General features: G+C 36.9%; 1 protein-coding gene across 1 annotated transcript; it reads right to left on the bottom strand.

Annotated features, from left to right (window-relative positions):
• Nucleotides 1-8,481: 8,481 nt before the first annotated feature.
• rab10 (RAB10, member RAS oncogene family) lies at nucleotides 8,482-24,874 on the bottom strand. Its single transcript, XM_067384410.1, has 6 exons — nucleotides 24,257-24,874; nucleotides 13,694-13,754; nucleotides 12,833-12,971; nucleotides 11,642-11,731; nucleotides 11,253-11,354; nucleotides 8,482-9,141 (listed from the first exon to the last, which is right to left on the bottom strand). Exons 1-6 carry the CDS (start codon nucleotides 24,381-24,383, stop codon nucleotides 9,055-9,057), a joined length of 606 nt encoding a protein of 201 aa, XP_067240511.1. The 5' UTR covers nucleotides 24,384-24,874; the 3' UTR covers nucleotides 8,482-9,054.
• Nucleotides 24,875-25,634: the final 760 nt, after the last annotated feature.

Here is a 25,634-nt window from a genome sequence, read left to right as displayed (position 1 = left end):
TAGTTTAATCTTTAATTAAACTAATTGAATTGAAAGAAATGTCTTAACATTGCCAGCAGACAAAATCCCAGTTTAGCCTATCAATAATCTGAGTTTACAACAGAAGCTTTACAGAGATGCTTCGTGCTTATATACAAAACAAAGTGGTTGGAGCGTTTCTTCGGATGTATTGAGCAGTTCGGATCCGCCATACCTTCACCTCACCCACCCCCACCCAGCCGAACCCCTGAGGAAACGCATAGTTGTCAATAGAGTTCAGAGTTTATTCAGCTCTTCTCTTTTCTTTTCTTTTGGTTCAGTGCTGCATTCGTTCAATTCCTCCATCTCTCCTAAATTAGCCACCGAAGCCAACACAAACCGACCGAAGTCTTGAAACCGATTCAAGACTAATCAGATGTAAATATCGAGTATATATGGGGAAGACATTTGAAATGCTTCATTCTCAGTTTCACATAGGAAGGCTGCTGCTACATCATTTGTTCTTGCAAAGAACAATACTTTCATTATAAGGTAAGGCCTTCTTCAAACATACACCATATTATAATTATAATTACTTCTTAAAACAAACATAGGCTACATTTTAAAACCAGACACAAACGAGTTTCATGCTGATAAGGGGGTTCAAATAAGAGATCTTAAATTAAAGATTTTCTACAACATACAGTTTTCTGTAGGCTAATTGTCACAGTTGAATCTCAGTTGAAAAATATTCGTCTTTATCGTGATTTTGGGGCATTTTGTCACACAGAAAGACTTGAAACATGGAGATGAAACAGCCAATTTTTTACATTTCAGATGTTGTCTTATAGGCCTATTTTTCGTTTCCCTTAAATTGCAAAAACGTTTTTAAAACGTTATTGGATTTCAGATTTGTTACCTGCCAAATTTCTGTTAAAAACACTGTTTATATGCTTTTTTTAAAAAAAAAACAAACAAATTTCTTAACTAAAAAAAAAAATCACGTGTTTAAAATGTGCCTGATTGATTTAAATACATGAAAATAACTCGTTAAACAAATCTGACATCTTTTGTTTATTAATTTATGTTAATTTAATATTATTTTATCATGGTTAATCTTTGCAAAAAAATGCAAATGAACTGGCTGCATGAGTTATCTTTGCTTCAAAATAGCTAATACTCAACATATGACACGTAGCTTACATTTCAAATATTTTCTATGCATTCAAAGCATTTTAGCAACTCGCATCAGCATTCGCTGTAAAATAGTAACATCTAACGTGGGTTATTTATGTTGGCGGCTGATTCAGTCTGAACGCTCCTTCATTACGTCACAATTAAATCATGACGTCGAACGGAAGTATGAACAGAGCATTCGGGAGGATTCTTTTCTTCTCCGTCAGTCTTTGAGTCACCCACCCACCTAAACTGCGCGAACGACGTGTTTATTTCTCTTGTTTAACTAGTTTAATTCCATGTTATGATCATATTTAGGCTATATGATTGTAACAATCATTGTAATAAAGGTCCATGAGCTCTCAGACCAAACTGTTGATCTGCTTCTACAATGTTCACGCGCTCACAAAGGATATTATTGTTAGCTGTATTTATTTCTAGTCTACACACTCTATAAATGCGCTATCTTACTCACCTGAAATGGAGTGCACGGCCATGCTGTATGTATACTCCGTGTCTGACCCTGTGGATGAGTCAAAATAGTGCAATGATTATTTTTGATTAATATCTATAATTCTTCTGTTGCATGTTTTAGGCTAATGCACCGACCGAGGTTCGTTTCTTAGTTTTGTTTAGGCTGCTGGTGGCGTGTTCATTTATGCGGAATGGAGGAATTTTCCAGCATGAATATTTCATAGGACCTGTGAAATGTAAGAGGAGTTTAAATCGCTCCTTTAATCCAAACCGCGAATAATGAGTGCGGGAACTCGCGCTTTAATTTCAGACACAAACACGTTTAACGACAATATGCCTTTTTAAATATAATTAGGCTATTAATTACGCGCGTGTTTTACTGTGATGCTTTTAAGTTAAAGTCAGCAGCTTACATAAAGAGATTAAATTATATTCCGCCATACCTGTAGGCTATATGATGTGCAGAGATATTTCAGATCCAGAATGGTGTGAATAATGAAACGAAACTTCCCAGAAAGCTCCCGACAATCTTTGGAAAGTTCATTAGTGTCAAAATGTCCTGTCAAATCCGACAAACACCTGTTGAAAAAAACAAAGTCATTCTTGCTCTTTTGATAGGCTTGAGGATTTTTTTTTAAATCCTACTTTTCTGTAAACGTAGACTATATTATCACAGAACATTCAGTGTTGTTTTTAAAAAAAATTCTTGAATGAAATTATGGCATTAAGACTGTAATTCTTTTGTTGTTTTATAGCTAAGCAGCATTGAATGATTAGATTTGTTTAAACGGAGTCAACTAACCGACCTGTATTCTGATTGAATTAAAACTGAAACCACAAACCCCAAATGATTCTTCCCTTATGCCTTTACAGTGAGGATATACAGATGATTCTAACGCACATGATTGAATGACGCGCTCTGATTGGCAGCCATTTTGTGTGGACATACTTTTAAATTCAAGACAAAATCAGGAAACTATTACAAACTAAGTAAAATTGAGCTTATCTTTTAAGCGGAAAAAAAAATAATAAAAATTAGGCTACTAGCTCACATCTTCTTATGGGGCCAAATAAAACATCAAACTGGCAATTAAATTTGCTTCGAGGTTACAGTAGGAAGAATGTACTTCCAGCAGCGCCACCTGCCGGTCAATCAGCGTAATGACGTCAGTGTGAGAGACAGTACTGCAGTTTTGGGATAGGATGGATGAGGTTCAGCTACAGGTGATGCTGGCGCAGAATTGAGATCAAAATCAAAAATAGGCCTATATAAGTTTGCAAACTGTAAAGTTTGTTAAAGACATGGTTAAGTGGGCATTTCAAAATAAAAGTTTGTATAAATGTGGAGCTGACATTGAAGGAAATGACTAAAATCTTGCCACAATATCTTGGGTTTTTATTATTTTGTTTTATTTTATTTTTTTTCTGTTGAAACGGACCATTACGGCCTTCCATATTCTCTTCTGGTCTGATCCGATTAAGTGTTTCAGTTACACCCAAACAAACTCTTACTGTAAATCCAAGATTCAGATAATAAGATTGAGATTCTTAAGCCTAAATGTTTGGGTTTTGAACGCAAAGACATCATGATCATTCACCTATTGATTTTACAGGCATGCAGTTTCATCATGTGCCGACATGCGCAATCTTACCTTTCATCCGCCATTACCGGGGCGTCAGGAATACGGGTGTGTAAGTGTTTATTCCGCAGCTGTGTTGATGTCTGCAGGCTGAATTGTGCAGCGGCGGCGGGTGACGGCGGAGCTTTCCCGGTTCCGTTCAGCATCTCAGCTCGCCGCATCCTCCATAGAGACCGCGCGAGTGTCGCTAGTTGCCATGCGCAGATTCCACATGAAACTTTACGGTTGTTTCAAAAACAAAACCAATGGGTTTTATTGCTAGATTCACTAGTGTTCTCTAGAGCGACATATGCTAGTTTATTTTATGTAGGCTATGTAATAGGCTTGTGATATTTAGCACAGATGATTGTGATTTTTACTTTTTTTATGTGATGTGTTTCAAGGAAAATAAAAACTGAATGCTGTTTCTTTAAAGCTCAAGATAATCAATATGAATATTTTCAACAGTCATTATTGGGGGGGAGGAGGAAAATGTATTGCTCCATCTCCTGGTTATGATGAGGTAGTGCAGCAATTTGAACAGCCATGTTAGAGTCGTTTAAAGTTCACAAATAGACAAAAAATCAGTTAGCTAGGCTACTTGGTTTGTGTCAAAACTTATTTGTTCACATAATCGACACAAGATTTTTATAAAACCATTTTTAAAGCCAACCGGCCAATATGAAGTCTGTGTGTACTTAAAAAAAAAAAAAAGAAGAAGAAGATATGGAAAAAAAAAAAAAACTTTGAACGGCAGAGATCTACAGAAAGCCCTTGATCATCAATAATGCTCTCTTGGAAATCAAAGTTTAGCCTATAGTGGTTAATATTTTTGCATTTTCGTTTATATATATATATATATATATATATATATATATATATATATATATATATATATATATATAATTATTATTATTATTTTTTTTATTAAGTTATTATAGTCTGTACGTTTAGAAACAGGCATGCATGTTTTATATATCACTTAATTCTTGAGGCTATACAATGAAATGTTATTTTATTAATTCAGTAGTTTTATTGATTAAGTATAAGTATTTATTATATAGTACATATAATAAATGTATTATTATTGTTATTGCATACAATAGCCTATATTATTAAATATTATTTCTCAGAGACCATCATGGTTTCAATATAAACAATGATTAAAATATTTAGCTAAATGCCAAATAAAGTGTTTTTACAGATTTTAGGGGTATAACATCAAGGTTTTAAGTCCATTTCCATAAAGTCTTGTAGGTCTGCATACTGACACTCTTACAATAGAATATTGGCTAATTATTGTGAATTCTGTCCTCCAGACTAAAATTCCAATACAATCGTATCGATAGACAGTTGGGTGAACAGGTGAACGCAATAAAACTACACTGACATGCAATAACTATTAAATGAAGTTAGGTTTTAACTGAAAGGCTGAACTGTGATCTCAGGACAAGAGTAGCCTATTTTCATAAATGTCAATGTTTAGCCTATATCGGGCAGGTTGTAATTTCATAATTAGATTAATTTTATATATATATATATATACATTATCCGCTGGCCAAACCATTTTTTTTTTTGTATGTTACCTTTTACCTTTGTGTAGTTTGAATGACTTTGTCCGTCATAATAAGCTTTACTGTTTGAAATTTGCTGCAGAAGTTCTAATTATGACGTACTGAGGCATTTGCTACAACAGAACGTGTTAAACGAATATTTAATTACTTAATTGTGACTGACTTTTTTTTCTAATGCTTTAATTGTTTTGTAATAATTAGAAGACTTTCTAATTAAGTCACAAATTGAATTAGAAAGTGCGATTGTTTAAGCTTTATTGCATTTGTACTGAAATTTTGATTTGTGCCCCATCGAATAGCCTGTTCTTTTAAAGCCTGTTGGCATCATATGTCACCGTGAGTTTGCCAAGCACAAGACATGTTCCTGGAACAACATTCCTGTCCGAGAATTTAGTGCGAACTATATATCCCCTACCCATAATTTTTCTCTAAAATCAGAGAAATAATGGGTGAATAAAACCGACATAAACTTAAGGAACTTGACATAAACTGTACATTTGTCCGTCAAATCTGATTGGTTGATTGGAATGTTGTTCCAGGATGAACAAAGATGTTGATCCAGGAATATTGTACTTTGTGAAATCACTTTCCCCCCGTATCATCATTCTGTAATGTAGTTTATCTTTGGACGATAACACAAGAAATCTCTTATGCCTTATATGGTGAATTAAGGGTGATTGGTGACAGTTTTTGAATTTCGCCTTGTGCAAGATTTCTTGTCATAAATGAAAAACATCAGCTCAACACATGATACATTTCTGTAATACTTAAGACGTTAACTATCCATATGAGATGGAAACAATTGTATATTATGATGAAAGGATGTGTGACACTTTTCTGTAAACTAAGCAAAAACATTTTTTTGGTAACGTTTGGGTGACTGGGACAGCACATCTTTCCATTGATTTATGGTAGTGTAAGCATATTTACTGCATGCCCCGCCCACCTACATGATGTTAGACCAATGAAGGCATCACAATTTAATTATGTAGTCTCACAGCTAGAAGCAAAAAGTTTTTATTTTCACTCATCAGGTGAGAAAATAAATTCTAGTTATACTGTCCCATTTGACCTTATGTCCCAATCACCCTTAATTCACCCTGTTATTTCTATTACAAACAATAAAGGGAATTGATTTCATTAAATGTTTCATTCTTCCGTCCTGCCTCTTCCTCTTTTATGAAATTATTTTATGGAGGTCGACTCAGCATCATCTATTTCACCTGTCATAGATCCAGTGCTGTTATTCAATTAATGTATAGTTGATGCTTGCTGAAGGATGCTGTCAGCTGTATTCACTTTATGCTTCAGTTCAGATCCGCAGTATATTCCTCCTCTTCACGTGTGAAAATCTGGAAAAACATTTTTCATTTCTGTGCTGCCATCGTGTGGTCTAAAATGATCAAAATCCCGAAAATGCTTTTATATGCATTATCATACCTAACAACAATATATAATGTATAAACATGATTTTATGTCACAATGAGATTCATTCATGCGAGTTAAAAGAACTATTTAAAATTTGCAACGCAACAACAGTAATGAACGACAGATACCGCTGAATGTGCTATACACAGTAAAAAATATATAAAAAAGTTTATATGTTAAACGTTCTGTTTGTAATTTATATATATATATGATTATAGAATATATAGATTAGCTTTCAAAACTTGTCCTCTCGTTTGTAACGATTTATTTTAGGCTTAAGAACTTACTGAGAGAAGATAATTTCAGAGAAAATAAAAATATTATAGAACAGAGCATAACTGAAGAAAAACTTCTATTAGACTACCTGTCAGTCATCTTAATTAATAACTTGCATTGCTTACTTTTATGATAGGCCCTAAACAGCCTATTAACTAGCCTATATGCGCGAGCAAATTATTAATTTAGAAAGATCTGACTTTGTCTGGCACTTTATGAACGGACCATAGAGCTTGTTTTTACTATAAAACACTTTTAAAACATCTGGTGACGTGCAAAATGAATTATAAACGTCATTATAGAAGTAGCTTTAAGAAATATATTTACAGTCTTCAGACTACAGACTAAAAAACGTTGTAACCTAATCCTCCCCCCAAACCCTGTTTTCAAGCAGAACTACGAAAACGCGAATTTGTGAAAACGGTGACGGCATGCATATTATGTGTTCAGTCTATAGGAGCATGTTTCCTTACAAAGTGACATCGCCAACTACTGGCCTGGAATGAATAATACAGTGGTTTTATTAGTTTTCGTGGATCCGTGTGAACGTGGATCGTTTTGACGATCAACGTGGTCGTCTGTCTGCAAAAAATGGAAAAGCTTTTAAGTTTTTAGTACATCATTGTCGTGTAAACGTAAAAAAAGTAATCTGGTAAAGTGTAGTCTACATTTACATGACAACGATGTACTAAAAACTGAGAAGTTTTTCCTTTGCTTTACTCATATACAGACAACAACGTTGTCAAAACAATCCCCGTTCACACAGATCCGCAAAAACGATTAAAAACGCTGTATTTTGCATGCCAGGCCAATAGCTGGCAATGTCAATTTATAAAGAAACACTATGCACCTATAGACTGAACATGTAATACACATGCGCTTGACATGAACGTTTTCGCAGATTTTCTTTTGTAGTTTACATGGAGACGATAACAGTATTTTCAAAAACATGCACTTTGAAGTGCGGTTTCAGAAGCTCGCCTTTTCAGGCCCCCAAAATGTCATGGTCATTTAAATGAACATTTTTAGTTAAAGTAATGTCGTGTTAATGTGTAAATCTTCGGTTTATAAGTTGAACAGCAGTAAATGTTTCACCCAAGCGTGCCGCACAAGTCCTGAAAAGTGAAGCCAAAGCGTCTCCAGCACCCCCAGGTGGTTGGTTCCAGTATAGGTCATAAACCCCACCCTCTCCATGTAATGTAATGGGACATGAGACAAATTAAACAATTAAATTACACTTCAAATTTTTTTTCCCCAAAGATGGTTTGTCATTTTATGTAGTTTTTAATCACGCTGATGTAAGTTCAAGCGTTTGGTTTTTAATTATTTCATGCTTTAAAAATTGGCAGTGCGATGTCATGATTGACATTTCACCAGGTTCTCTTTTTTTTCAGGTTTTTAACTGCTTCAGAATTTAATCAGTCTAGAAGGAATAAATGCTTCAAGAACCAAAGTTTTGAAATCCGTTTTAACGTATTGATCAGTGGTCTTTCAGGTTCTCACAGTAACTGTAAAACACACACTCAAATAAACGGGACAAACATGTAACTTAAACAAGCTTATTTTTAATGGATCTGCAAAATCGTTTGAATTTCCAAAGAGAACGCTCCCCTCCCTGACACGTATCTGGACTAGAAGAGATACTTCCTGTGAATTACAAACATGGCAAAACTTACAAAAGACCCCAAAAACCCAAAGAAACCAGCATGCAGGAGAGAATGAGTAACTGAGTGAGGGGGAAAACAAAACAAAACAAAAATACACTGAGGAGATTCATAAAACAAGTCATTCTGAAAAATAAAGAACAAACTAAATTTAAAAACAAAACAAAATATATATAATGCCATTCTCTTCTGAGCAAAACTGTTGAATCCAGATGGTTCCACTTGGGCGTGTGTGGGGTTGAGTTAGCAGGTCAAGCAGAGAGGAGAGGACCAGTGTGTGTGTGTGTGTGTAACTGTTACAGAAAAGTGATGTTTAAATGTGTTTGGGGGGGGAATGAGCTCTAAGGCTCTACATTAAGGCACCGGACGAAAGAAATCAAATCAAACAAAAAAAAAAAAAAAAAATTTAATAAAACAGCTAGAGAAGATCTCTCACACTAACACACAACACTAACCCCAAAACACTGGACAAAAGTCTTCATCTAGGATGTCATACTGAACGCTACGCCGCTCCTCTGTGCCGACGGACAGCGTCTCCAGGTCCACCGACGCTCTTTATGTAGTGGTGAATGCATGTTTGATTTTCATTTAAATTCATTTCATTCTTTCTTTCTTTCAACTTTAAAATAAGTACGAAGAAACATGAAATGACTTTCTCTTTACATTTCTTTTTTTTTTTTTTTTCAGAAATAAAAATGTCAGCAAGCAGTCGTGAGTGTGAGAAAAGTTAGAGATGTGTTTTACAGAGAATCCCATGAGAAGGACAGAACGGAAGAGTGTTAGACAGAAACGAGGGATGAGTGAATGAAAGAGAAAAAGAGGGATATAGAAGAACAGATCATGTGTGTGTTTGTGTAAAGTGTGTGAGCAACTGTGTGTGTCTGTTCAACTGCAGCACTTGGTCTTCCATCCTGTGACTCCGCCTCCAGTGCTGATGTCCACGTTTTCACTGTTGGGCTCTTTTACGGGTGTCTGCAAAAAAAACAAACACACAAAGTAGATATTAAGAAGAGATTCTGAGCTTTGGCTCCAACTCAAGTTTGTTTTGATCACTTCTGTTTCGTTTGGTTGGTTTCCAGCACCAAACTCACAGCACTGGTTGAGTCACTGTTGCTGATGTTCAAACAAGCAGAGCGATGTTTTGATGGCGCCACAATGTTTATACTTTTCACTGGAAACAAACTAGGAATAGTTTACTTCTAGTTGTCTCTACACATTCAACTGATTGGATGGTGGTGGTTTGCTATTGGTTCATCTCAATCTATTTATTTATAATAAATACTGCAATATTCCATTAAACAAGAATTGTCCGTTTTGATTTCATGGCGACTAAGCTTGAAATTGAAAGTGAAATTGACATGTGACGGCCAAGTATGGTAAATATGGAATTTTTCCTCTGCAGTTAACCCATCCAGTTAGTGCACACACATTAGGAGTAGTGAGTAGTGAACACACACACGCTGCAAATCTCAGTCATTTCCTGTCGATACTTGAGACCAGTCACCATTAGGCCACGACTGCCCACATAAATGGAAGCAAGACAGTCAGGGTTGGAAATTAGCATGGGCTTAGGATAAAAAAGGCACTAAAATTAATAAAAATGCTTCCAAAATTAAAGATATGGGGCAAAAAAGCTCTTTTTTATATATATATTTTTGTAATATAATATAGTTAAGCAATATCACACAAGCAAGAGTCAATTAAGTTAATATTAAGTGACTTAAACTACAAATTTCCCACATATTTTCCCATCATTTCATATTTTTATATTCAAAATGTTATATTTAAAACTTTGATCTCATAGCAATATTTATGCAATTGTAATTGAGCTAAATGCCATTTCAGATGCAGCTTCTGTGCCACTCCTGCAATGCAAAGATGAATTTTGTTGATACTGATTTAAGATGATTGGTAAAAGCATTATGGCATCTTATTTTTCTAATTGAATTTGATTAAATGTGAAAATTTAACAAAATGAGATGCATTTTATATGAAAAAGATTTACTACATCAAATTGAAATCATGACCCTAAGAATCAAATCGAATCATTACAAACAATTTCAACCCCTAATTGTTGATGTAAGCGACATGCACAATCCAAATCAAACCACTAACCTGTCAAAGAGATATTGAAAAAATTCAACAGCATCTCATATAAACAGAAACAGAACTGGGGTGGGAATCTTCAGCGATTCAATTTGGATTCATCACAATGCAATTTCAAAGTTATTCAGTGAGATGATGGTGGCTCATCTTGTTGCATGATTCTGAACATACAGGCTCTGTTACACCTGGTATTAAGATGCGTTTTGGTTGATCGGATCACAAGTGGACGACGCTAAATACAGGTGTAAATGGGCTAAAATGTTTTGAGCCTGTCCACTTTCGTGGGTAGTTGAAAACGCATTCGATCGGATTGCTTTCATAGTGGAAATGCTCATGTGGTCGAATGTGTTTAACAGCCACAAAAGACCATCTACTGACCAAACACGTAAACATTATGGGAAGTGCACTAGCCAGACAGGATGTAAACTTTGTCGGCTAAAGATGAAAAATGTACCAAACACAATGTTCGCTCATCATTCCTGATTTCTAACATAAACTCACAGCGTTCAGCGTGATCTTGTGGCTATCAATGTTTTTCCGTCATCTCCAGTCGTGTTCATATGGAAATTGCGTGAGCTTATGTTGTCCAATAGATTGAAAGATCTGAAAAACCCATACATTTACCCACCCATAGACCCTTCCCTCAAAGAAATCAGGATAGAAGTGGTTTAAAGTGGACAAAAGAGACGGATTAAAACACCAGGTGCAAACAGGTATGTGTCTGCCTCGTCTACCTGTGATCCGATCAACCAAAATGGATCTTAATAACAGGTGGAAACAGGGCCACAAACTCATTTCTGCTCTAGAACAGCAGTATCTAGTAGAGTAAACACCAGCTGAATTCACAAAAAATCAGCTGCTGTAACTGTATTTATGAGTCAAATGAAACAAAATCAATGCTCTTTTGCACTGCAATGATTGAGCATTTAAGCAAAAACATACCAATGGTGATATCAGTCAGTGATTCCAGAACTCACCTTTCTGAGAATGTCTTCTGCTAACGTGAGGAACGCCTTCTCGATGTTGATGTTGGCTTTTGCACTTGTCTCAAAGAAGCGAATCCCGTGTTCTCTGGCGATCTAAGGATCAGCACAAGAACAGTTAATAGTGGTCGATGGATATACGAGCTGATATTAGTTATTGGTATCGGCTAATAAACTTCTGTTTGGCCAATGTATTGGACTTTTATTTTGAAAAAGCATGGAGAAGTTCAAATCATTTTTCCATTTTCTAATTTAGTAAATATGTAAAATAAATATAAATTTAATTTCAGCAATTTTTATGCATGTGTTTTTACTATCTTTAACCCTGTCCATCAAAAACTAGTGGACAAATTGACCATCCTGACCAATCCATAGCCTCTCACCTGTTCCCCCTTGGCTTTTGGTACGATACGTTTGTCCTCCATGTCACACTTGTTGCCTAGCAGCATCCTCTCCACATCCTCATTAGCATGCTGCAACAAACACACATATGAGATTATGCATTCTTATACTATCCTTACAAATAGTACCGTTCAGACTCACAGTCCAAATTAAAGTGACTTCAGAAGTCTTTGAAGAAACAGTACTGAAGTACTTAGTTTGGATCAGTGGTGCGAGTGACTTGTCGGTATGAACAACACGCGACCAAACACACAACCACATCCCTCATGGAGTCTCGTTATATGAATTCTCTTGAAATTGCTGATTATTGGGAAATTCTGCATGAATCATCACACTGAAATTCAAACAGTCAGCAGTTCCACACAGCTACACATCTTTATGTTTTTTTTTTTTTTTTATAAAACTGGAACTTCAAAAGTCCTACACCAGCTGTTCTCAACTCAAAACTGGGTCGCAGGTCTGTTCTATTTATAAAAATAAAATAATAAAGAGCAAATGACCATATGATTATGCATAGACTAGCAAAATAAATAGGCAAATTAACTTTTAAAAGCAAAGAGAATGCACTTGAAGTCAAAAGATGTGCTTCCAACAAATTTGGGCACAAATTCATGTCTCAAAAAACAAAAACAAAATTATGCAAGGTAAAAGAAAACTGCATTCAGTATGATTTCACTTGACCAGAATGTGTTTTGAGCAGTCAATTATTGGCCAAAACTTTCCTATTCAGCCCATGTCATGTTAATAACTTAACAAAACTAAACCTGGCACAATGATATGCAACTAATATATATATCTCAAGGGAACATTTCTCGTTTTCATTTAGTTTAAATTGTTTTAAGTAAACAAAATGACTGAAACTTTAACTAAAATTAAAATAAACTCAAATCTCAAAATATTAACAAAACATATATATATATATATATATATATATATATATATATATCTCAATGATACTAAAATAACAGCATTGAGCCTTTGCATTTCTTATTTTTCTAATAAGCACACTTATTAAGTTGACTGTTGTGTCAAATGTAAAATCTGGGTCTCAAGGCAAAACTTCAACACTACATTGCAACATTTTCCATTCAAAACACACGCAATCCTATAAAACCACACTTCCTGGATGACTGTGTCTAATATGTTGTCAGTAAGATTGTGTGGAGACTGACCTCGTCGATGTTTCTGAGCCATTTGCTGATGTTTTCGAAGCTCTTGGCGTTGGTGATGTCATATACGAGCATGATTCCCATGGCTCCTCTGTAGTAAGAGGTAGTGATGGTGTGAAACCGTTCCTGCCCCGCTGTATCCCTGCACAAACACAATCAAACACTTCAGTCCAGCCGTCACCGAACGGATCATAGAACACACACACAGGATCCAAATTTAACTTTGGTTGGCAATATCTGGTGACCATAGCTGACCAGTTGTTAAGCAGAACCAATTGTTACCAACCAATTCTACCTCGGCAACTGTTGCCGTCCGCTATACTGTTTGTCAAACGATTGTCTAATGTCCTTGTGAGTCAATATGCTACAAGGCAGTTTCACAGAATTTATTCAAAATGGAAAACACAGTGCTTGGACAATAAGCATAAGAAACAGACAGAAATTTGAATCATAATTCAATGAAAATTCACCAAACTTGTAAAACGTCATTCACTTGGATGCATTCAGATTTTAAAAAAAGAAAAGGGAGCCAAACGTCACATTTTTGCCCCAATGACAATGGAATTATTTAGGTGCTTTTACCTTTTATATCTACAGTAAACGGTCTTTAAAACGATCATGTCACTGTGACACCTACATTGCTGTTCTACCTGTTACTTTTAGAGCCTTTTTTTTTCTTTTACTGTCGTCATAGCAGAATGGTAACACATTCCAGACCGCAAGCCACCATGAAAAAAACAAATCTATGAAGAACAACATTTTTTCCAGTAGATCAGTTTCTGAATTGCATGCTAGCATGAATAAGGTGTTCATTTTGTGTCCGGCATATAAAGTAACCACACTAAACACACACTAATTACTTACCATATCTGTAGCTTTATCTTCTTTCCTTGCAATTCAACTGTTTTGATCTTAAAATCGATGCCTAAAAGAAAGAACAGAAAGACATGAATTCAAGAAAGACCGTTAAAAGACACTGCATTCACAACCCATTTTATTTCTGTAATCTTCATTAAAACAGAATATTCAAGGAGAAAAAGTAGTAGGACAGGTCTGAATTTTATTCATTGGAAATTGACAGGATCCACCAAGGCTTTCCATATTAGAATGGAGTCAGTGTTGTTAAAAGTACTAACTTCTGTACTGAAAGTTTCAAAAATGATGCATTGAGCGCTATTGAGCGGATTGGTATACACCTCTGATTGGCCGTTGTGTTCACGCGCTCATCAGATAAGTCTGTGTATCTGTGTAAGCGCTCGGTGAAGAGCGTCATTGATGACTATTTACAATGTTTTTGAAGAGTTGATCATTGAAGCCAATCACAGACATCCAATCAGAGGTGTTTATGAATCCGCTCAACAGCACTCAAAGCGTCACATTTTTTAAATTTCAGTACTAACCTGGTACCGAAGTCGGTACTTTTGACAACTCTAAGTAAATATATAGGCTATAAACGATGTGTTCAGGGCTTGACGTTAACACCCGCCAACCCGCCAAATGCAGGTAGATTTCAGCTGTGGCGGGTAAGACAGCCACTCCCACTAGCCACTTTGGTGGGTTGAATATAATTTCAGCCTACAGCCTAATCAAAGGTAGCCAAGCTCATAGTAGCACAAAATTACAATCCAATCGCAATTCGTTATTGATTAACTTGCAATTAGTGAAGGCAGGATAGGCGGAATCGCGCTGAATGACACACAACAGAAGCGCACTCTCTCTCTCTCTCTCTCTCAGATCTCCTTGCGCCTGAATAGTCAAATTCACACACACACACAGATGTCAAAATGTCCATCATGTGGAGTATCTTGTGTGAATACGGCCGGTTATGGCTTAAGTGGACATAAACAGGTGGGTAAAAACTGGATATGTGTCAGTATATTACATCCATGCATTCAGCAGCCCAATTAAATACCTGACTGTCATTAAACAACAAAAGATGTTAAATAAATACATGTTAAATAAACCTACTGTATTTAGGCTATTTAATTTACTATTGTATTTATAATTTGCTAATTTGCTTCTTTGTTCTTTTTATATAGCCTAACAAAAATAACTTAAAAAATGTACCATATTATGGTCATATTACCCACCCCTTGCCCACCTGTACGTACCAGCTGATATAGGCCTAGTCTTGATTTGGGTGGTCAGTGTGCATTTGAAAGTTTGAAAGGGTTTTAAATCTAGCTAATCAAGTAAAATGACTCAAAATCAAGTAATTTTAGCATGCCAAAGTCAACTTTAATCATATAAAATGTAATTTCCCTACAGCAAAATTGTGGCTAGTAACTCTGGAAAAACCACTTGCCACAGGTTTTGGTGAGCAAAAAAGTTAATGTCAAGGCCTGGGTGTGTTTACACAGCTTTTTAAAAATGACGGATGCCAGTGTTTCCCATGTGTTCAGCCAATCGATGTACATTTATGTCACTGGTAGTTCCTACTGTGCTGGGTTAGACCCTACTTTAAAGTAGGAGCTAATTTAGTTCCCCCAAAAAGCCATTCCTAGAACAAAAATCATTCCAGTTCCTGCGGTGGGAACACACCAAAAAGCGGGTACTTCCGCCATTACTTACAGGAACTATGAAAAGGTTCCCTTTTGTGCAAAAGCCCCTAATGATGGTGTTAACTCCTGGTAACATTTTAGAAACAACAATGACTACATTAATAAGCAATCTAAAAAGAATAGTGGTTTCAGAGGTGGAACAGGTTAAATCATGCACTGATAAATCATACACAATAAGACCAAGAACATGTATCAAGAGGGTCATTTTCATTTCATGTTGACTGTTTACTCAAAGTGTTATGCGACAAAACATACAAAACTATTTTTTTGCACTAAATGGCTCCATTACTGAATTTTCATCATTCAGTGTAAAAGTGTGGGATGTGTAGGCAATGGCATACATTAATTTGTTGTAATCTCCCCAAAAATCAGGACTTGTGAAATTTTTTCTCTAAGGCATTTAGCGTGGGAGAAGCTTTTCCAAATGAGACAAATGTGACAGAAAAGCATCAGGAATCTATAGCAATATCGACTGGGCATTTATAACATGTTCCTTATTTTAAAAGCAAAGATATAAACCATGAGGTTTTTCAGAGACTTGAGCGGCTGAAAGTAGCATCACAGTGTTTGTTCATGTCGATGATGAAGGGTAGAGAGATCTCTACCGTTCCAGAGGGAACACTAGCAGCGTGTGTTGTTGAGACTAGCACGGACCAACACGGACAGGCAGACAGAATGGAAAGGTTCATCTGTGAAACTGCTGAGAGAGTTTAATGGCCCAATCACACAGTAAAAGCATTCAGACAAAAATTTAATCTGGAAAATGTCTTGAACAGATTGCTGGTAGCTACTGTTTTTGTCCATGCCACACACCAAAAAACACTGATGTTTGCAGAGAAACTTGGACTGGTAAGCAACTCCCACAATACCTCTGTAAACATAAGCGATGTGCAAAGGATAAACCTTAGCAACCACATAGGAGTGAACATCTAAAACACATTAGCAATGGCATAGCAACAACCTAATCCACTCAAAACACCTAAGAAATGCCATACAAACAACCTAAATCTCTCAAAACACCTTAGCGACCACATAGTAACAACTTTATCCACTCAAAACACCTTAAATGTCATACTTAAATGGCATACTAATGAATTAATCTAATCAAAACACCATAACAGCCACATAGTAACAACATAAATTAGGGATACACGATCGATCATGATTTTTCATGGCTGATTCCGATACAGTTTTTTTTTTCTTCTTTGAGCAAATTTATTTGTTGTTAATTTGCTCTATTACAGGCAATACTGGCCTTAAAAAAGCCATATGAAATGAGAGGCAATCGCTGCATTTTAATCACGATCCAAACAAAGATGCTATGCAAATTGTAACATGAACAGTTGTTTTTGGTTTAAATTAGATAATTTTCTGGGCCTTGAAAATTGCAGTCTATTGGAGGCCAAAAAAAAAAAAAAATCACAGATTTCATCAAAAATATCTTAACGGATTAGTTCACTTTAAAATGAAAATTCACCCAAGATTTACTCAGAAATACGGAAGGCGTAGGACATAGCGTAAGCATTTTGAACTGCGAGAGGCATTACACTATCTTCGTAGTTTGAATATGGAAGGTGGTCTGGCGGAAGCAAGATATTTTACTTTATAACTTGTTAAATATGGTTAATTTTCTTTACATGAAGGCATTGCTTCACTTCAAAAGACCTTTATCAAGTGAACACAATTATCTCTTCCGCTTACAGAATAAACTTAAATGAACTGAATAACCTGAAGGTATGTTGAAAGATACAGTACAACTTACTGAAACGGAAATGCATCAATGAAACAGCTTGTAAACAATGTCACGTACAGTAGCATTTACCTCAGCAATGCCATTCAGTGTCCACAGCTTGTGAAATTCACTCTTTCTAGCTATATTCATTATATTTTACTTAACTCTCTTGATTATTTCATGTATATGTTTAATTTAAGTTTAAATAAATCTGTCATGAAAACAAGTTATGACGGCCACTGTGTAAATTAATATATTTTAACATTGAATATATAGTATTGTGCAAGAACGTGCTTCCTGTATATAGTTTACAGCACAAGCAGAGATCCTTAAGAAAAAATGTAATTATAATGAAATTTATTTAAAGACGGAGACTGTTTAAAAAAAGAAAAAAAGCATTTTTATTTTTAGTTTTCTCCCACCTGCTGTACCAAATTCGTACCAAACTGTGACTTCAATACCGAGGTACGTACCATCATTTTTGTGTACCGTTACACCCCTAGTCATCAGTAACAATAATCAAACAACAGTAAAGCTGAGAAAGAGAAAAAACACACAGTTCTTGAATGAAAAAAACATTCAGATATTCTTAAATACTGAAAGCGTTCTTTGTTTACTGCTTGTAATATGTTTCTCTGTTCCTCTTTATTATTTAGATCAAGAATCGTTTTGAAATCTGATTGTGACTCCCAGAAATGGAATCTGATTGGATTGTGAGGTGCCTAAGATTCCCACTCCTACGGGTTCCGATTTATGACCAGTTGACTAGGATAGCTCTAACCAAAATCACACAAAATACCTGAGCAATGGCATAGTAACAACAACCTAAATCACTTAAACACCATAGCAACCAAACAGTAACGACCTAAATCATTTCAACCTGAAATACTCAAAACACCTCAGCAACTGCATAGTAAAAGGCACAAACCATTTTGTAAGAGGATTTGGATTGGGTTACTATGTTCTAACTAGGAGTGTAAAAGTACGTAAAAATGACAACTCGGTCCAATTATGGCGCCATTTGTAAATAAAAAAATCTTTCTAACATTTAGGCTACACAAGCATGAAACCGTAAAATGCAAGTTATGCATTGAGGAAAACATGTCTTAAATGCATCAAGCAGCATTCGTATCTGATAGGAGGGCAAGCCGGTTTAAACTGTATGCTTATGAGTAACTTTGAAGTGCAGCTTAATATAAAGCATGTCTCATGTTTGGAACAACTTGGATCATCTACTTTTCCCACAGCTGCTCACTTTGTGTCCCCTGTTCATTTTCAAATATGTTCGCAACAAAGTATCTATGCAGAAGTTCCATGCATATTCGTTAAAATAACTGCATTCATTCAGTACCGAACCGAAAGACCCGTAACAAAAATGTTCAGGACGAATATGACCGTTACACCCCAAGTTCTAAAATGCAAGACTGACCAACATACTTAACAGTAATGCTTAACAGAACTCCAGCCACACACACACACACACAGCTGCACTATGGGTGGGAGCTGCTTTATAAAATGATACACAAATGAGCAGCCAAAGACTGAGTCACTCTCAAACAATACACACAAACCACCACAGACAGAGCTAGAAAGAGACAGAAAGAAAATAAAAAGTGAAAACTCTGCAGATGAACATGAGAATATAAAAACAGGACACACTCAGTTAAGCGGATTAGTTTAAATTTTCTAAAGAGACATGATCGCTTTACATGATGAACAGATTGAATTTATGCTTTTTTTTTTACATAAACATTGGTCAGTGAACAGAAGCTAAACCGTACTTGCTTGATGCGTGAGAACAAACCTCATTGGTTAATGCGGAAGCTCAAATGTGCTGCGTAACATGAGAATGAACCTCATTGGTTCTTGCGGAAGCTCAAACGTGCTGCATAACATGAAAATTAACCTCACTGGTTCTCGCACGTCAAGCAAGCACTGATGTGTGAGTTGATGAATGTTTATGTGGATAAAAGCCCAAATTAAATCTTTTCACCATATTAAGCAATTGTGTCTCTAAAAAAAGACTAAACTGCTCAATTCATATGAGTTCGTTTAACGATCTCTTTATGAACTTTTTGAAGCGTCAAAGTGGTAGTTGCGTAGCTGTCAATGGAGGGACAGAAATCTCTCAGATTTCATTCAAATATCTTTATTTGTGTTCTAAAGATGAACAAAAGTCTTATGGGGTGTTCACACCCGACGCGACTTGCGTGAATAAATCGCGCTATTCGCGCGTAGTTGGATGCTTACACATTTTGAGTTTACTCGCTTCATTCGCGCGTGAAATTTACTTCACAACAGATGCAAATTCGCGTCATGAGAGGGGCTCTCCCCCTTCTTTAAATATGTGTCCCAGACTCTTCCACACATTTCCTCTGAATAAATACACAACTCGTCAGCGGGAAAGTAGTTGTAAAATACGGCAAATAAACTCAATTTGCTGGCTTTAGCTAGCTATAGGGCTGGGCGATATATTGCATGCGATTGTCACGCGCATTTCGTCAGTAAAGCCGGTTCCCTGATTACCGCTAAATGGCCATCACCTGCTTTCAAATGGAGCGGCATTTAATAGACAGAGCCGTAGTTCACGACAAGCTACGCAATATCGCATTCATTATCTAAGGCGATTCATCTGAACACGATATTGCGTAGCTTGTCAGTGATCTACGGTTCTGTCTATTAAATGCTGTTCCATTTGAAAGCAGGTGATGGCGATTTAGCGGTAATCAGGGAACCGGCTTTACTGACGAAATGCATGTGAGAACTGCATGCGATATATCGCCCAGTCCTAGCTAGCTAGTCTCAATATATAAGTAAATACCGTTTTTACAACTTAACAGACTGTCCGACCTCCTCACTCACTTTCTTCCAAGGAAGATCATTTTTATTCCTGTTTATATAAAAGTATGAAGATGTATCTTACAGCGACGATGATTCTGTCCTCCATTGTTGTTTCGGATTTCTGCCTCCATCACTACTAGAGCAAGCTCCTGATTGGTTAACGCGGTGTGAATTTTCGCCAAAGTTCAGATTTTTCAACTTGCGCGAGATGCGGCCGAAACGCTCAATCTGCGCCACGTCATTCGCGCCACAGGATGTCTATTCGCGTTGTTGCATTGACTTAACATGTAAATCACTCGCGCTTAACATTCGCGTCTGGTGTGAACGCACCGTTACTGGTTTGGAACGACATAAGGGTGAGTAAATGATCACAGAATTTATTTTTTGTGTGAACCAACCCTTTAAGAGCAGAAATTTTGAGCCACGCTAATGCTACAAACGGCCTTGAGGCTCACAGCTAGGTGTTTTCAGCAGAGCGCTGGCTAAAAATGCTTTGGTGGACACATGGCCTTAAGGAAGCATTCACAAAATGTGACAATTCTACCATCATTTACTTCAAATTCATGTCTTTAAAAATCTGCATGTTTTTCTTCTGTGGAATTTCAGAGATTGTATTCTATTGCATACAATGTACTGTAAAAGTATTTGAGAAAAAAAAAAAGTATCCAGGATATTCTGCCCTACATCAACAAATGAAAATAATACACAGGTTTAACGTGACATCAGGGTGAGTAATCTGTTTGAGAAGTCTGGTTTATACTGGCTGTCATAGCACCAAATGTAAGGCTGTTTTAAAACTTGGGTTATACGAGTTCTGAACACAAAGGACGTGGAAGGGTTCCTGACAGGCAGCCAATCAGACCCCTTCCAATGAGCCTCTGCAGCTGTGGGGCCCCTCAAGGGTGAAGACTGAAGCTCCGCCCAACTGAGCCAAGATCCTGTCAATCAAAGAAAGAGAATGCACTACTGCCAGGGAGAAAGCGAGAAAAAGCTCCATTAGTCCCTTTTTATGCATTTCGAAGTTTATAAAGACAATAAATCATGAGTTTAATAGAGCAAACACAGTTAAGATGTGCGTTTGTGTGTGAGCATGTAAGGTGATCTTTCAGTGGGACTGCAGGGAGTTTCCGGTGAGTATTTTAAGGCCCTGAACTACAGAAAGAAGGAGAGAGAGAGATGGACTTAATGTCAACATGAAATGACATTCATAACCCATATTATTATTAAGAGACAGAAAAAAATGCAAGGCCGGACTTTAGTTTATCCATCAGGAATTTAAGTTTGTAGTCAAATGTGAAGGACTAACTTTTTGAAACAGATCTGTCATTGGTCAAAACATAAGCGGCCTTGGTGACATTAGCTATAAAATAAAGGCGGAGCAAGTTGTTACTTTGTTAAAATAAATTGCAAGAACGATACAGGCCTATTTATTTGAAATAACATGGAGAATAATACAAGAAATATGCATTTAAGAAAATGTAAATAGGGATTTAAAAAAAGCAACCAAAAAGAAACATGAAGACTGAGAAAAGAACAAACTGGATTAGAAGAGAAATATGAGTGTGAAACCGAATTCTCACTGATCTGATCACTTAAGCCACAGTTTCCTGAGAGTTCAGAACATCAACCTTGTGCTGACATAGTTTACAACTGCCACCTGATCACACTCTTGCTGATGGCAACAGGAAGCCACAGGTGGGATGTGGTCACCTGACGAACCGTGAGCAGTCATGTGACTCACAGCACAGAGATTAAAAAAAACACCATTGTAAAGGTCATAAACACACCCTTGCCCATCCTGAAACCAGGTCAATATTTGTTTTCATTCTTAATCATGATCATGTACATGTTTTAGAGGGGATTTTATCAGTCCAAAACAATCAATGACTGCATTCAACTTCTATATAAAAAGCATGCGTCACTAAAAACAAGCAGATTAAAATATTTTACATTAACCAATAGTGAATGACCCATGTGATCACAACCAAAACGTAAAGAGGTGGCACAAGCTGAGCTACATTTCAAGCGAAAAACTTTTTCTTTGGAATAAGTAGTAAAACAAGTGCTGATTAATCAAAAACCAAACGTGTATCATGAGTCAATTTAGATTTCTTTTTCAACTTAATTTTTGATTCATTTTTTTATATGAACAAGCTTGAACATTCATCACAAAAATTGGTTCTAATTCGTTACAGGCCAACATACAAGAACTCTTAAAGGGGACCTATTATGCTCTTTTCACAAGATGTAATCTGTAAGTTTCTGGTTTTCCCAGAATGTGTCTGAAGTTGCAGCTCAAAATACCCCACAGATGACTTATTATAGCTTGTGAAATTCACCCTTATTTGGGTGTGAGCAAAAACACACTTTTTTGTGTGTGTGTCCCTCTAAATGCAAATGAGCTGCTGCTTCCTGCCACTTTCCAGAAGAGGGCGGAGCTTTAACAGCTCGCACTTTGGTTGCTCAACAACAACAAAGCTGGAGAATCTCACCCAGCCAAAATGAGGATTGTCAGTAACGGTGTTCAGCCTTACACTGTTCAAACCGGAGTTGACACTGATGGAGAGACTCAGGAAGAAGTTACAACTTTTAGAATGAAACTGGACATTTTTGTAAAAGAAAATATCTCCCTTTGCACTGAACTTTGAGCATCGTAACTTTGCAGATGTTGTTTATGCTCAAACAGCAACATTACACATTAACTAAAGTTAACAGACATGATCAACAACCAAGCAAACATATATAACAAATAATCTCCAAAAATAATATATAAAGAAAATAAAGTGACCCAAGTGTAATTTCATTATAATACTAAATAAAAGTAATAATAACAACATAAAATATTTAATAATATTATGATAATAATACTTGAATTCAATTTTGATTTCATGTTGACAAAAGTAACATCTAACAGTTACAGGATCTAAGCTTTCCTTCAGCCAAAACTAATGTGGGTTTTTTTTTCTTAAAAATCAAACAAAATGTCAGCGAGAGAGCATCTAGGATCAGTTCAGAGAAACGGACAGGGCCGGCTGTGTCTAAATTTGCCCCGTGAACTGGTGTGGCAGTGAGATCTCCTGTTACCCCCAGAGAAATGACCCTGCCGTTCGAAAACTGAGTTCAAGAGCATCTGCTGAATGAAGTTCTCATGTAGTTCCTGTGATCTAACAGGTATGGCCTGCATTCACCTTCCTGACATCTGAACACAGATGAAGAGTGAGGATAGATAAATATCTGCATCAATTAAGACAAGCTGTCTATTTTGCATTTACATGTTAAAAGATGACTGTCAGGTGACATGATGGATTTGACGGCTAAAAAAAGTCAAATAAACAGGTAACCAAAAAAACAAAAACAATGGACTTTAAACTCAAAATCAACAAATCAAATTTAATGTGGCCCTTTTAGGATGCTTACAAAATGTACTATGTTATGACAAGGGATTCTAGACACTGTCCACTCAAAAGGTACCTTGGAAAACCCCTGGCACAATTATATTGTGGTACAACTTCCGAAGTACTTTTTATGAGAGGGTTGAGAGATTGCAACTCTCACACCTGGCCATCACCCAAAAACATACACACAGACCAGCAAAACCCCACCTCAGATGTGCCTTTCCCATGATATCATACAGAAAACACCGCGAGGAACTGAAATGACAGGTTTAGCACAGAGAACACAGTTAGGCAAGCATTGGCGTGAGCAGATTTGCGCATGCGCAGTAGCGCAGCAGATGACGCCACAACCATGAATTGTTTATGCTTTTAAAACACAACTTATTATCGATTATTTCAACAAACTCGCAAGTTGAACGCACTAGTGACAGTAAATATGTTTTTGCTAGACTGTTAACAGGTTTAACCCTTCGAGTGGTGGATTTTTGTGGTTACTGGACGATTAAACCTTTAACCTGAACCATTCACGATGTATCGATCTCATCTGGACAAAACAATAGCTACATATTAAACATCTGCAAACCATTAATTTGACTCCTCTGGCAACAACTTGTCAGACAACTCGCATGTTGGCACGAACTTTAGCTAAATAATCTCAACAATAACAATAATCCAAATAGACAGAAAGGCGTCTAATAGACAAGCTTCACAACTCTACAAGATGATTCTGAATCAACTGAGGGTGATTCACTCAGCTGATATGAATCAGTTAGCCGGTTAGCATGCTAAAGCCCAGAATCAAGGCCTAGTCACCATATACACACACATTTAACAGCATTTCTCACCTAAAACAATGAATAAACCCCTCAGACCGGGTAGATTCGGGTGTGATACTCACCTATGGTGGAGATAAAGGTGGTGTTGAAGGCGTCATCAGAGAATCGGAACAGCACGCAGGTCTTTCCCACCCCTGAATCACCAATCAAAAGCAGTTTAAAGAGCAGATCATATGTCTTCTTCGCCATCTGAGCTCTTATAAACACACACTGATGAGAAGCGGATAGAGACTAACTGTGTGTTAAAGGGAAAGTGTGTGTGTGTGTTGTCAGAAAACACACACCGGACAGTCTCTTCGCAGCTGAATTGCGTTGATTTCCACTGTAGAGTCTTTTTAAATTCCTAAGGAGATATTTAAGATGCGTGTTTCCTCTCAAAGTGTTCGTTTGGTGTTTTTAATGTCGCTGTCTTTCTTTCTCTCACACACTGTCGGGACAAAATGGCTCCTCCGCCCGACTCTCTTTCTTCAAACTACACCAGCGATCTGATTCAAATGAAAGCTATTCCGCTTCATCCCAGCGATGCAGAACCGCGTAGATCTTGTTTGACAGCTGGTTCCGAAAAGACAGTCCTTACCGGGTCCGTTTGTGGAGTTTAGAAGAGGACAAACACACCGACGACCGACCAACCGCCGTCGCCTTCGAATGGAGCCACCACGGCGACACCCTAGATTTCAGAGCCACGCCTCTCTTCCCGCCCCTACGCCAGGGCCTGGGTTTGTGATTGGCCGAACGCGCCGTTTTTCAAATCAATCTCGGACGCTGATTGGACGGAGCACCAACCGTCCGGAGACATTGACGTAGCTTTTCGGGGAGGGCGAATGCAGCTGGCGCAGCCCAGAACCTGGCCCGTAAACGACACTTCGTGGCCCGACAGTTAGTTTCCGTCAGCCCGGACCATCGCAAAGGGGTGTGATTGGGTCACCCTCACGAATCCAGATGTTTAGTCAAACCCGGTGACGTCAGTCCGGGCGTGTCCCTTTTAGAACATTTCCATATGACAGGGCGAAAGTTATCCGCTGACAATGTCGAAACATAGCAAGACCATGATGGTGCATGTAAAAACCATGGAATTATCATGCACTTATAAAAACAGAACGATGTTATATGTTCTGGGTACATTTAACACGGTTTTCTTGTAAATACTATGGTACACATTTCAGTACTATGGTATACACTCTTAAAATAAAGGTTCCATTATTTATTTATTTATTTATTTATTTAGTGTATGTAGCTTAGTGATGCAATAGAAGAACCATTTCGGGATAAGAACCTTGAACAGTTCTACAGTTCGCTTTGCCTCAATTCTTGAACTGATTTTTTTTTTCTTTTCTCAAAACAATTAAGTTTATCTCTCTGAACAAAAGTTTCATGTTTTAATTTCTTATATAGCATATTTAAGCAAATTGTAAGTTTGTGTGATTGTTATTAAATGTAAAG

The sequence above is a fragment of the Chanodichthys erythropterus genome, chromosome 4, assembly GCF_024489055.1.
Source record: "Chanodichthys erythropterus isolate Z2021 chromosome 4, ASM2448905v1, whole genome shotgun sequence".
Taxonomy (NCBI): domain Eukaryota; kingdom Metazoa; phylum Chordata; class Actinopteri; order Cypriniformes; family Xenocyprididae; genus Chanodichthys; species Chanodichthys erythropterus.
Note: the sequence above shows the minus strand (reverse complement) of the source record. Positions and strands in the feature narration are given on the sequence as shown.